The sequence below is a fragment of the Trachypithecus francoisi genome, unplaced genomic scaffold (assembly GCF_009764315.1).
Source record: "Trachypithecus francoisi isolate TF-2019V2 unplaced genomic scaffold, Tfra_2.0 Lachesis_group19, whole genome shotgun sequence".
NCBI classification, from domain to species: Eukaryota; Metazoa; Chordata; class Mammalia; order Primates; family Cercopithecidae; genus Trachypithecus; species Trachypithecus francoisi.
Genome location: NW_022681464.1, coordinates 29460243 through 29474190, shown reverse-complemented (window position 1 = coordinate 29474190; position 13948 = coordinate 29460243). Strand labels below are relative to the sequence as shown.

Here is a 13948-nt window from a genome sequence, read left to right as displayed (position 1 = left end):
GCTCTTGCTAATTTTTACTTTTCCCGTCTGTACTTTGTTTTGTTTTTCTTCTTTTTCTGCCTTCTTTTGGATAAAATGAGTACTTTAAAAAATAATTTCACTTTATTGGCATCTGTTGCATTATTTTAGTAGTTGCAAGGTTTATAGTATTATCTTTAACTTATTACAGTCATTTGTCAAATGATTTGATATCACTTAACATATAAGAGTCTTCTAATTTCATTTTTCCCTTCCAATATTGTTGTTACGAATGTTACTTCTCCATAAGCTATAAACTCATGATGTGTTATTATTTTTTCTTTAAACAGTTATCTTTATAAAAATATTAACAATAAAAAATAAAGCCCTTTATGTTTACCCACATAGTTACCATTTTTGGTGCCCTCCATTCTTTGTATAGAAGCTGATTTCAATTTGTCATCATTTTCTGCCTGAAGGACTTCCTTTAGCATTTTTTATAGAGGAAGCTGCTGGTGATATATTCTGTTAGATTTAGTCTTCCTGAAAAGGTTTTTATTTTACCATTGTTTTTGAAAGATAATTTTACTTTGTTGTTCCAATGTCTCTGGCTTGCATGTTTCTGATAAGAAATCTGCCATCATCCTTATCTTTCCACCTTTGTTCATAAAGTATCTTCTTCCTCCCCCACTAGCTGCTTTTAAGATTTTTTTCCTTATCATCGGTTTTAAGCAATTTGTTTATGATGTGTCTTGGTGTATTTTTCTTTACGCTACTTTTGCAGAGTTCATTAAGGTTCTTGGATCTGTGAGTTTATACTGTAGATGTCATCAAATTTGGAAAATAGCCATTATTTCTTCAAGTATTTTTCTGTTTCCCCCCTTGACCCCTTGAGGGAGACTGCAATTACATGTGTATTAGGCTGCTTGAAGTTACTCCACAGTTCAGTATGCTCTGTTCATTTTGTTTCAGAGTTTTAAAGACAAGACTCTGTGTTTCATCTTAGGCAATTTCTATTGCTATTTAATATATCTTCAAGTTCACTAATTTTTTGTAATCTGCTGCTAATTTCATCAGATGAGTGTTTCAGACATCATAATTTTTATTTCTAGAAATTTGATTTTGTTCTTCTTTATATTTTCCATGTCACCATTTAACATGTTAAGTCTTTAGCTCCTTGAACATATAGAATAAAGTTTATTAACTGTTTTAGTGTTTTTGTCTACTGATTGTGTAATGTCTCATCATTTCTAGGTTGGTTTATTTATTTTTATTTTTATTATTTTTTTGAGACAGAGTCTTGCTCTGTTGCCAAGGCTGGAGTGCAGTGGCACGATCTCGGCTCACTGAAACCTCTTCCTCCTGGGTTCAAGCAATTCTCCTGCCTCAGCCTCCCGAGTAGCTGGGATTACAGACATACGCCATCATGTCCAGCTAATTTTTGTATTTTTAGTAGAGATGGAGTTTTACCATGTTGGCCAGGCTGGTCTTGAACTCCTGGCCTCACGTGATTCACCCACCTTGGCCTCCCAAAGGGCTGGAATTACAGGCATGAGCCACCTGTGTCGGCCTCTGGGTTGGTTTAGATTGATTTATTTTATTTTATTTTTTACTCTGAGTTATATTTTCCTGCTTCTTTGAATGCCTGGTAATTTTGAAAATTAGAGGCCAGTTGTGAATTTTACCTTATTGGGTGCTGAATATTTGTGTATGTCTATCAATAGTTTTTGACTTTGTTTTAGAATGAAGTAGAGTTACTTGGAAACACTTTGATCCTTTTTGGGATTTGCTTTTAAGCTTTGTTAGGTAAGATCTGAGCTGTGTTTAGTCTAGGGCTCATTTCCCTCCAGCACTCTGGCATTCTGAGTACTCTAACCAATGCCCCATTCATTATGAGGCTTTCCACTCTGTCTGCTGAGAGCAGGAACTATTTCTGGTCCTGGGTGGGCTATGGGGATTGCTTTCTCTCATTCTTCTACGCAGCTTTTCCCCTTGGCTTGGGTGATTTCTTCCAACACATGCACTGATCAGTATTCAGCTGAAGAGTCTCTTCTGTTCTTCAGTCTTCTCTTTCTGCATGTATCTCTCCCCTCTCCATTGCTCTGCCCTGTGAATTCTAGTTGCCTTGGCTTCCCTATGCTACCATCTCCATCTCTTCAACTCAGGGAAAGCATTAGTCTCTGTATGGGTTACCCCTCCCTGCAACATGGCCTGGAAACTTCCTCAAGGCAGTTAGCCAGGGCAACCATAGGGCTCACCTTGTTTGCTCTCCACCTCACAGGGATCACTGTCCTCTGCTGCCTCATATTCAATGTCTTGAAAATCATTGTTTCATATATTCTGCCCAGTTTGTGAGTTGTTTCGGGAGGGAGAATAATCTGCTACTTCATATTGGCCAAATGTGCAACTCCTGAATGACTTTAGATTAGGCAAAATCCAAAGTAAACATCAAAAGAACCAAAGTGCTTAAGGGATTTAATATTACTAGTAATTGATTCTCTATTGTATGTCAGTTGTTATACTTTACATTAATTCTTATTTAATTTAGTGCTTCTGAGTAGAAATAAGTTCTCTAAGTGCTGGAGCGAGGAACATGAAACCCATACTCTGCCTAGTTCTGCAAATAATAGACTTCAGTTGTGCATTTCATCTGTCATCGACAATCATTTAGTTAGCACTTACTAGGTGCTAGGACATAAATAAGTCAGATTTCTTCCACTGAAGATCTTAAGGATGGCCATTAGATTAGTAAACATATACATGTAGATATTTCAATATTAAGTGGTAAGTATGATAATAAAAGTACAAATCGGGTGCTTTAGGACCATAGAGAGGGTCACCTATCTGAGGAGCACATGAAAAGGTGGTGATGGGTAAAGAGGGTCTTGAAGGATGAGTGGCAAGTGATTAAACAAATAACAGGATAAATGTGTTACAAAGCAGGGAGACTCAGAACAATATGACAAACAGGACATGGTGGCTCATGCCTGTAATTCCAGCATTTTGGGAGGCTGAGGCAGGAAGATTGCTTAAATCCAGGAGTTTGAGACCAGCCTGGGTAACATAGTGAGACCCCATTTCTTTTTTTTTTTTCTTGAGACGGAGTCTTGCTTTGTTGCCAGGCTGGAGTGCAGTGGCGTAATCCCGGCTCACTGCAACCTCTGCCTCCTGGGTTCAAGTGATTCTCCTGCCTCAGCCTCCTGAGTAGCTGAGATTACAGGCATGTGCCACCACGCCCGGCTAATTTTTGTATTTTTAGTAGAGTCGAGGTTTCACCATATTGGCCAGGATGGTCTCAATCTCTTGACCTTGTGATCCACCCACCTTGGCCTCCCAAAGTGTTGGAATTACAGGCATGAGCCACTGCGCCCAGCAGTGAGACCCCATTTCTACACAAAATTAAAAAAAAAAATTAGCCAAGCGTGGTGGCGGGTGCCTGAAGTCCTAGCTACTCGGAGGCTGTGGTGGGAAGATCACTTGAACCTGGGAGGTCAAGGTTGCAGGGAACCATGTTTGTGCTATTGCTGCACTCCAGCTTGGGCAGCAGAGTGAGACCCTGTCTCCAAAACAAACAAAACAAAACAAAACAAAAACAGCAAATAAAAAAAAACAAATATGACACTAAAAGTATTTTGTAGGAGGCTAGGGGTGGCCCCAGGTGAGGGTGAGGGGTAGGTAGAGTTGGATCAAGGAGGCTTGGATGCCACACTAAGGAGACAAGATGATTCTAAAAATAACAAGGAAACACTGTCAGGATTTTAACAGGGGAGTAACCAGGCTGCAATGTGGAGGATGGATTTTAAGGGGTGACAATCTCAATTCTCAACAGGAAAACCAATTAAGATCCTATGGAAATGGTCCATATAGGAGGAATTGATCATATGACATTGGTAAGTGGAGGTAGGGGTGGAAAGGAAAAGACTGATGGAAGAAATATTTAGATGATACTTTCTGTAGAACTTGGTGACCATGTAAGTATGGGGATTGCAGAAATGGCTCCCTGACGTGAACAGAAAGGAGCATCCTGAACTGAAATAGGAAATCTAAAAGGAGAAACAAAAGGCCCAGTGGCCAAAATAAGCTCTGTTCTTGATAGTCCAGTGGAAATGATTGGCAGATCCTACATCTATCATTGCTTATGACACAATGTATTGAAACGATGGGTTTACATGGCTTACCCTCCTGCCTGACTAAAAGTCAAATGGCAAGGTCATGTCTTATTTGTCCTGTATCCTCAGGGCTGGCTACCCCACCCAAGCTCTGGGAGAGTTCTGCCTGCAGCACAGGTGACAGGAAAGTCATCGATGGTTGAGATCTCCAGGGAGAGGAGAGCAGACTGAGAAAAGCAGTGACATGCAAGAAAAAGGCATTCACACCTGGGGTGAGAATTTGAGAAGTAAGTGACCTGGTGGCCTTGCATTGTCTTTGGCTCTTCCGTGGGCCCTGTGAAAGGCCACCTCAGGGCGGGCCTGCAGCCCTGTCAGTGTCCAGGCAAGTCATTCTCTTTGTATGCTTTTAATATTAACACGAAGGCTTCTAGTGATTGTGCAGAAGTCATCTCCATCCATCACTTGACTAACTTTGCTTGGAAGAAAAGTGGGGAGTGGATGGTGGAGGAGGGGTGTTATTGCAGACTGGACAGAGGCAGGAAGTTATTGGAAGAAAGAATTTGGGGTGTGCGTATAGTTTTTCTCCCACTCCTTCCCTACCTAGAGGAAAATAACTCTGATTTTGATATTATAATGGCAGTAGGGAAAAGATTATACAAGCCAATATTCTGTTTTATAAACACATCCACCATGCTTAAACTAAGAGCTATAACTGAATTATTTTCATGAATATGCATTCTACTTAGAATTTCAAATTTTCTGTTATTTATGTATTTAAGAGACCAAACATTTAAGAATATGACTTATAGAAGAACAACATCTTAAATAATTTTTTAAAATTTCAAATAGCAATAATGGATGGAAATTTAAATTTTAGGGGCACATAGGCCATCTACCCCACACCATTGCCCCTTGTCAAGCCAGTTTCCCATTACTCCTGATTAACTTAAAAACTCAGCTGTGTCAGATTGCTCAAGTTGCAGACCTTTAGATGATCCTGGAAGGCCTCCTCAAACTGGATTTAACCAACTGATCTTCCTTCTTTTCCAACGAGTGTGATCCTCTGTGACAAAGATTTGACCTTCAGCTTTTGGGACAGGCTTTCCGAGTCAAGTTCCAAAGTTTGAATGGAACGCGCAATACATGTTTCTGTGGCTTTTTCAGTCCCGCTGATCAACAGCATAATTTAATACTTGCACTGTCTGTTCCCTTTTCTGACAAGCACAATCTGATAAACAGATTGGGAGGAGCAGTGCAGCACTGTGTGATTCACGCTGCGAATGAGGGGAAAAGGAGAGGTGGAGAGAGAACGAACCTGGAGTCACACGAAATGCAGTCAGATTGAGCTGTCTGACGCGAACGTTTCAGCACATGCAAGGGAGCTTCGTGGTAAGTGGTTAGAGTTATCGATTTACATTCCCCTTCAAATTCGGAAGTTTTGAAATCACTAAGTTTCAGAGAAACTCACCTAGATTAAAATACAGGGAAAAGACGGACCTATACACCTACAGTAGGCTATTGTTACAGGTGGTAGATGCTATGGTAATTACTTCCTGTGCTGGTTTCTGTTCACTCAAGCCTCTGACAGCTTTTTAAGAGGAGGTGTAAGAATTCTGTAGTTGGTGGGCTATTTCCACTGGATTGGGCAGTTTTCTGCCTAATTAGGAAAGGATGAAGGCCCTTGGATTAAATGCCACTTAAGGATTTCCCTGCAACGCCCCCAACACACATCCCCTACCTCCTCCATTAACTCCCTTTGGAAGTATTCAATCTGAGCTTCAAAAGAATAGGAGTGCCAACTATTGTTTACATCAGTGAAATCATAAAAAGGCATATCACAAAAGCACACTCAGAAGATCCTTATTTACTGTTCTGAGGCTATGCTGGGGGGCACAATGATGTTACCCAGTGTTTTTAATACTTGTCTGAAGAGTCACTGGATTGGGCATTATTAAAATATGGAGTCCCAGGCTTTTCACTTAGAAAGTGGAATTCAGGCATGCTGGCTCACGCCTATAATCCCAGCACTTTGGGAGGCTGTGGTGGGCAGATCATTTGAGGTCAGGAGTTTGAGAGCAGCCTGGCCAACATGGCAAAAACCCTACTAAAAATACAAAAAACTAGCTGGGCATTGTGGCATGTGCTTATAATTCCAGCTACTCAGGAGGCTGATGCAAGAGAATCACTTGAACCCAGGCGGCGGAGGTTGCAGTGAGCTGAGATCACGCCATTGCACTCCAGCCTGGGTGACAGAGCGAGATTCCATCTCAAAAAAAAAAAAAAAGTGAAATTCAGAAATCTGTGGGGAGATTGGGTAGAGGGGTGGTGGTGGGCTGGAATTATAACTTAAAAAAATGCCTTTTGTGTGTCTTAAGAACAGGCAAGTTTGGAAATCACTGATAGAACCCGTGATCAACTTTGATGGAAAAAAGCTGCCCAACAGTGACAAAATCAGACACAATGCATATTCTCAGGGTTTTAGTCCTATATATGAATATTAGTCAGTCACAAATGTTATTAGTAATTCCTACCAGTAGATTCCTACTAATAGTTACTGCAATGACATTTGTCTAGTGTCTTGCAATGGAGCACACTGCAGCTGCCAATGCCAGCAAGCTCATTTTTTGCATGGGTTGGAAAGGGAGAAAGAGTTGAGCTCAAAGTATGATTCAGACCTGGTGTATGTGTATGTGAATAAGTGTTGTTTTTGTAATCAGATTATATTATCAAATCAAACTAAAAATTTGCATCAAATTTTGATTTTTTATAAAGTATGTCCTCGATCAACTTAGTTTTTGTGATCTCACGTGCAATCCCACCCAAATGGAATTTTTCTAGAGTGTCTAAAATTGTTTTATTTCATAACTCTCAGAGTTACAAACTCCTAGTTTGCAGATGTCTTGTTTGGGCTGTACATTTGAAAAAAAAAAAAGAGTTAGCTCCAATATTTGCACATCTAGAGATTTCACACAAAAGTCTGGATTCCCAGGTTTTCTAGAAAAATGAGATGTTTAAGTACAAGGACGCTGCTCTCCTATAGCTGCAACCTGCTGGGGTTGAGTAGGGGCTGCTCCTTTGAATACTCCAGTTTGGCTATCTCTTACTGATTCATGTAACTTGCCCTGCCCTTGGAGACATCTGAGTTTGCTGCCCCAACTCTAAAGGTGATGTCTTATTTTCTCATACATCTTTATGTCATCAGCTCTTAGCCTACTTTGTAGATCATGAATGGATGAATGGGGAAAACAGCCACTTAACTGCCCCTCCCATCAACAGACTGTTCCCAGACAGTCAAGCCTACAGACTCCCTAAATGAGTATCTGCCCACCTTCTGTGATTCTCCAATGGTTCCTAAATAAAGTCCAAATCCTTGTCTGGCAGTCAAGGTCAGCTCCCCTCTCACACTCCCAAAATCCAATTCCACCTTCCTTTTCTAGCCCATGCTTCCCTCGTCCCATACCATGTGCTGACCCTGCCTTGTGCTCACCCTGCCTTGTGCTCCTCCAGCTCAGAGCCTCTGCCCCACCCCCAAATACTCCTTCCTTGCAAAGCCTACCCATCTTTCAAGCGCCACCTCCCCAAGGATGGTTTTTCTAATATCCCTGACTAGATATGATCCCATATGATGGGGCATTTCTAGAATCCTTGGTTTGTAAATATGAAATGACACATATCCCATTGTGCCTTGGACTGTAGTTAGGTATGCACATACCTTAATTCACCGCTAGATGTGCAGAGAGCCCTGCTCCTCTCACTCCCCAGAAACCCACAGCAGAAACCATGTCATGGTCACCCTAGTATCAGCAAAGCCAAGTACCCAACATACTGAAGAAGATGGTCAAAATACTTAACTACAGGAGTACATTTCCGTTATAAGGAGAAAATGCTATTAATTAATAATCTACTGCTTTCTCCTATTGCACATAAAAACTTACTTTTTCTTAAATAGTTGTTTTGGGTCCTCCTTATAAAACTTAATCGAACATTAGCCTTAATCATATCCTTTATTTGATGTCTTAGGGTCTTAGTTACTTTAACCAAGAAATAGGGATGGATAATACAACCTCCAGTGTGGTCAACGGATTGAATGAGTTAACAGGTAAAGTGCTCAGTACAGGTCTGGCACACAGCAAACACTAAACGAGTGACTATTACTATTATGGAGAAACTCATCTAATATTTGGAACCAGTTTATAAGTGGCTTGCCTTATTCTAGTTTTCTAAAATACTTCTTAGAAAAGAGCAGGTCAAATAGTGTAGCTTGTCTGCCCTAAAGATTTTTTGTTTTGCAAAAAAAAAAAAAAAAAAAAAAAAAAGAGAGCGATTGTTCCAACTATCAAAGATTCAGGCGACAGTGGCTTTTTTTGAGACAGTCTTGCTCTGTCGCCTGGGCTGGAGTATAGTGGCACGATCTCAGCTCACTGCAACCTCCGCCTCCTGGGTTCAAGTGATTCTCCTGCCTCAGCCTCTGGAGTAGCTGGGACTACAGGCATGCGCCACCACGTCCAGCTAATTTGTGTATTTTTAGTAGAGATGGGGTTTCACCACGTTGGCCAGGATGGTCTCAATCTCTTGACCTCATGATCCACCCACCTTGGCCTCCCAAAGTGTTGGGATTACAGGCGTTAGCCACCAGGCACCGCCAACAGTGGCTTTTTAAAAAGCAAACTTTTAGCGCTACCAAGGTAATGATTGATTCAGGAAAGGATTGCCAATGGATGTTAAAACCATTTGGTGAGAGTATGTTGAGATACAGGATATTTATAGTCTCATAGCATCATCCCATAGGTAATCATTAATTTCAAAAAGAAAAAGCTACCTTTACACTGGGTAATTTGGTGAATGTTACTTCAGCCAAGAGGCCAAAACTGCCATTAATAATATGGGCCAAACTGAGTCTTGTGATATGATGCACTGAGGACATGTTATCACCTATGTAGTATTCTCGAAACCAAACAAACCTGACTCTACCAATGAGGGACTAATCAGACAAATCCAAATCGTGCAACAATCTACAAAACAGTTGACCTAGACTCTTCCAATAAGTCGATGTCATGGAAAGATCCCCCCAAAGAAAAGCAAGGGGTGCGGGGTATTATTAATAAATGCAATGTGTAATCCTTGATCAGATCCTCTAGGTGCAAAGCACAGCTATTAAGATCCTTTTGGGGACACTGGTGAAGTCTGAACATGAACTTTATATTGAACAATAAACAGTAGTGAAAAATAAGATTGTGATTCATTCACACCTGTAATCCCAGCACTTTGGGAGGCTGACGGGGGTGGATCACTTGAGTTCAGGAGTTCAAGACCAGCCCAGCCAACATGGCAAAACCCATCTCTATCAAAAAAAAAAAAAAAATTAGCTGGGTGTGGTGACACATGCCTGTAGTCCCAGCTACTTGGGAGGCTGAGGTGGGAGAATCACATGAACCCAGAGGTGGAGGTTGCAGCGAGCCAAGATTGTGACTGCACTCCAGCCTAGGTGACAGAGTGAGACCCTATCTCAAAAGAAAAAAAAAAGAAAAATGAAAAAAGAAAAGAAAAAAGATGATTCAATTATATTTTGACATTTTGATTGACCTGCTCTTTCCTAAAGTATTTTGGTATCTGGGATCTACATGTTTCAAGACCTAAAAAGGTGAACATTACAAGTGAAATGTTTGCTCCATTGAACTGGATCAGAGTTTTTGTAGAAACAATGTGCAACTGGGATGCAGTCATATAAATGGACCGAAGAACTTAGAAAAGAACAAAGTGGATGCCAGTAGCCAGTGTACACCATTCTGTGCAGTATTTGGTTGGGACAATGCTAACTGCACATAAGCAGTGCTGGGTAAACATTAACTGATGACAATAACCAGCAGAGTCCCAAAGTGAGGCCCTTGCATTATTGATTTGAGGAAATTCTGCCTAACGAGAATGGATTGCTAGTAAATCATACAGCACTTTTATTCTCCTTTCAGTAGGACGTGGATGACTGAGCAGCTGGTGGGAGCAGCCCTGTCTGTCCCCATCTGAGAGAGTGGTGTATTAGTCTCAAACAGGGAAATGACGCAGCAATGTGGAAGCCCGGCTAGCCATCATTAAAGTAATTCAGTGTTTGGGCCGCCTGTGTTTCAGGCACTGATAGGAGCCATTAACAGCTCACTTTTAGTTTCAGAAGCCAGAGATATTTTCATTACTAGTGTCCTCAGGCATACACTTTTTAATTTAAAACAAGAAAGTAAGTTCAGGATGGAAATAACCCGTCACCACAGGAATATCTCTGCACCAGAAACACATCCTCGTTCACCTGTCAATCTTACCAGCATGCCAGATCTATTTTGAGTGTCTGGAATGAGGAAGAGGAGGGAAGAAAGGTGAGTGTAGGCCTGATAGAAGAATCAGGGTCACTAATACCTTGGAAAAACTGAGGACTTCATTCTAAAATGCTGTTGAAATCTCAGGGTTTTTACTTCTCTGGCTAATAATAAAATGATAGTTCTGGCTCTGAGATGTTCCCTACTTTTTGCAAAACCATAATGCCCTACTTATAAGATGCTTTGGACAGGTGTTATGGTAGATTGAAGGTGGTCACAAATGCTTTGTTACTTTCCCCAACAGGAGGATCTTATTTCCCCCTCCTTGAGTCTGGGCTGGCCATGTGGCTGTTCAACAACAGAAAGCAGAAGTGTACTGTGCCGGCCGGGGCCCAGGCTTTTAGAGAACTGTGGCTTTCTCTGCCTTCTTCTTGGAATCCGGTTACCGTGTTGAGAGGGGCCCAAGCCACATAGAGGCCAACAGCCAAGTATTTGCAGCCATCTGGGTGAGCCAGGTAGGACATCCCACACCAATAAGACCCCCTGGATTGGAGCAGTGGAGCAGACGTGGAGCAGACGCAGCCCAGCGAAGGCCAGTATCACAGGCCCGAACAAAATGTTTTAAGCCATTAAATTTTGGTGTGGCTTGCTCTGCAGCCAGAGATAACTGAAATAGGTGTAACCAAAGAGTCTGTAAGAAGGAAGATTTACCTTGCTAACCAATGCAGAATAACAAAGCACATGAAATAACATTTGCTGAGTCAGAAGACCACTGTCTAGAACAGGTGATGACATCCTTAGCCTTTAGTAGGTTTTGACTTCAAAACTGACCCCGGCTTTCAAGCCTCTTTTTGATGCTCAACACGGACAATTTCAAAAAGAAAAAATTTCACTTTAATCCAGCCTCACCCCCACATGTGTGTTTCACACAGACCGTCTTTTTTAAACAGAGTTTATTGTATTTAATACATTATAAAATTTGAAAAATTGTAGGAAAGCAGCAGACTTGAACTGGAGCAATTCTAACAAGGAATAATTCTGGCCCCTTGGCAAAACTGATCAGTTTTAAAACAAAGTAAAGTTCACATCTGTGAGGTGGACAAAAAAGTGTGACTTCTGTACAAACTACATGTAAAATTTCATGTCTAACATCTTGGCAATGTGCTCATGAGGGTTTTTCTGAAGTCCTGCCTGGTCCCTGCCTAAAGAGGGATGTGGAACCTCCATATACAAAGAAACTTGATTCAAGGTGTTTTGTTTTGTTTTGTTTTTTAAAAAAAAGGAAAAAGAAAGACAAAGGAAAAAAAGAATGGATGGCTGTTGGTAATGGAAACTGTAAGGAGACTGTGTCCTCACCGCTCATGGCTTGTTTATTAGTCAGAGACCTCGGGAGGCCCAGGACACTTCACGGCCATCACAGCACCAACTGCGGCTATCACCTTTTTTTTTTTCTTTTTTGCATTTCCTACCTTTTGACATATATATATATAATATATATATATTTATATATTTTTTACACCTTGAGGATATCACTATTCCAATTGTTCCCATATGAATACAGGTGTGGTCTCTATTGGATATAAATGTGTCTTTTATTCGATTTTAGGTCCAGGACTTGGTTTGCTGTCCCAACTGCACATAAATGTCCCTTTTTTGTTTGTTTGAGTTATTGGTTTTGTGTGTTTTCCTTTTTGCATAAGAAATATGTCCATTTAGTCCAGAGGCTCTTGCTTTATCCGGATGACGGAGGGTACGCGGGGCGTCCGCCTTAGTGCCCGCCGAAGGACGTATTCGCTGAACTGGGACGAGTCCACTCCTCCCCCACAGGAGCCCACGATTTCAAATCCTCTTTGCTGCAACCTCTCAAGGACCTGCGAGGACAAGACAAGCATCCAGTTAGGGGTGAGGTAAATCCTATGGCTACATAAACACCCCAAAGTTTGAGATTATGTGCAACTCCTCTGGTTCATCTCATCCAGCACCCATGTCCCTGTGAGCTGCTCCTCTCAAAGGAAGATTTTGGATTAACGGGCAGGAGACAGGAAGCAAGCATCTCCAGTGCCTAAAATGTGCCTTTACATGCTTGCTTTACACACACCAGCTACAGCACTCGGTGGTGTTAGGCCCATTTTATAGATGAGAAAACTGAGGTCCATGGCTAGTCAGTGATGGAACTGGGTTTCCAACTCAGGTCTGTTTGGCCTCAAACCTCCTGGGGTTTTTTTGTATATACAATGCTGCCCTCTCTGTCAAAAATGAGGGTTCACATTTCAAAGCTCATTTATCACTAAAATACATCCTATGAGATAATAAATCTGGAAAGGACAGTGATGGCAGAGTTTACTTAGCCAGTGATTCATTTGTATTCTCAACTCCGCCTTTGTTCGAGTTTCCTAATACCAAGTTAATATATATGTTTCGACCTGGAAGACTGATGTAATTTCAATAGCAGAACAAAGGGACTACTGAAGACACGAGAGGATTATCTACAGATTTTCAAGTTTGTATCATTTGAAACAGATGTATTGCCCTGCATGCATTCAAGGAGACAAGAATCAGCACAATGATTACATATAAGGAAATGTATGAAAAATAAAGATATTCTAAACTTCTTATACAAGTATAAACCATAGAATCTGTTTCTTAATTTTGAAATCAAATACCTAGCGCCAGCAAGATTCCTGGGTTTGGCACTACATGTCTGACACTCTTAAATGCAGGAAACAGTACCTGTGACTCTTAGACACAAATACAGGAAACTGATCTGGAGCATTCTGTTTCTTTAGGAATCCAACAAATATTAGACTTGCAAATGTTTCCTGCCGGAGTTCTGAATATAATTAAATTACCTCCACACCACCTTAAAAGCAAAGTGATTCAATCATAACTAAAAAAATAATAATAATAAATAAAAAACAAAAAAAAAGCGCACCTCAAAAAAACTTTTATTGGAAGGAAGTGAAATGTGGTCAATGTAAAGTGAACCCTTACTTTTAAAAAAATTATTATTTTTTAGTTGCCTACTTCAATATAGAATATAGTCTGCTATGTTGCAAAACAGCTTAGTAGATGAGACTGGAAAGCAAGAGAGTATGTTTTCTAAAAATTAAAACCTCAAGTGCTGGCAAATTAAGAAAACACACATAAGTCCTTATGAGAACAAAATTAACATTCTACCCAGCAGTGCTCTATTTCTGTAGGTAAATTTACGATGCATATGATACCCGTCAGCATAAGGACAGGAAGAAAACAATCCCTAATTTCAAAATCAAGACGTGCTTTGGTGGCAGGTAAATACAAGGACGAACAGCTCCCTCCACGTATTCCCCAGCAGAGGCAGGAATGCAGCTATCAGCAAGAGGCACCCCAGCTTGCTTGGCCAAACCAGACCCTGGCAAAGATTCCTTGCCATGATTAGGAGAGGAACTGCAAAGGGCAGGAAGCTGTGAACAGCAGAGAACCTAGCCCTGATGCCCATGTCTCTTTGAGTCTTCAGGTCACTAAATGCTAACAGGAGGAAATCTCTGAGCTCTTATTCGGAGTTCGATAGGCACCATGTGATAATTATTCAATGTGATC

General features: G+C 41.0%; 1 protein-coding gene and 1 long non-coding RNA gene across 5 annotated transcripts in view; one reads left to right on the top strand and one right to left on the bottom strand.

Annotated features, from left to right (window-relative positions):
* The first annotated feature begins 5139 nt into the window (after window positions 1-5139).
* Window positions 5140-11629, top strand: LOC117064035. The gene is made up of 2 exons (XR_004429230.1): window positions 5140-5456; window positions 10674-11629. It is a non-coding gene; the product is annotated as an uncharacterized LOC117064035 (long non-coding RNA).
* The window catches only part of KCTD1 (potassium channel tetramerization domain containing 1), a 199868-nt gene continuing 197225 nt past the window's right edge, over window positions 11306-13948 (bottom strand). For all 4 annotated transcript variants that reach the window (XM_033178076.1, XM_033178077.1, XM_033178075.1 and 1 more), the window contains exon 5: window positions 11306-12240. In XM_033178076.1, coding sequence (XP_033033967.1) covers window positions 12082-12240 — 159 coding nt within the window. In that variant the 3' untranslated portion in view covers window positions 11306-12081. The remainder of the gene's footprint in view (window positions 12241-13948) is intronic.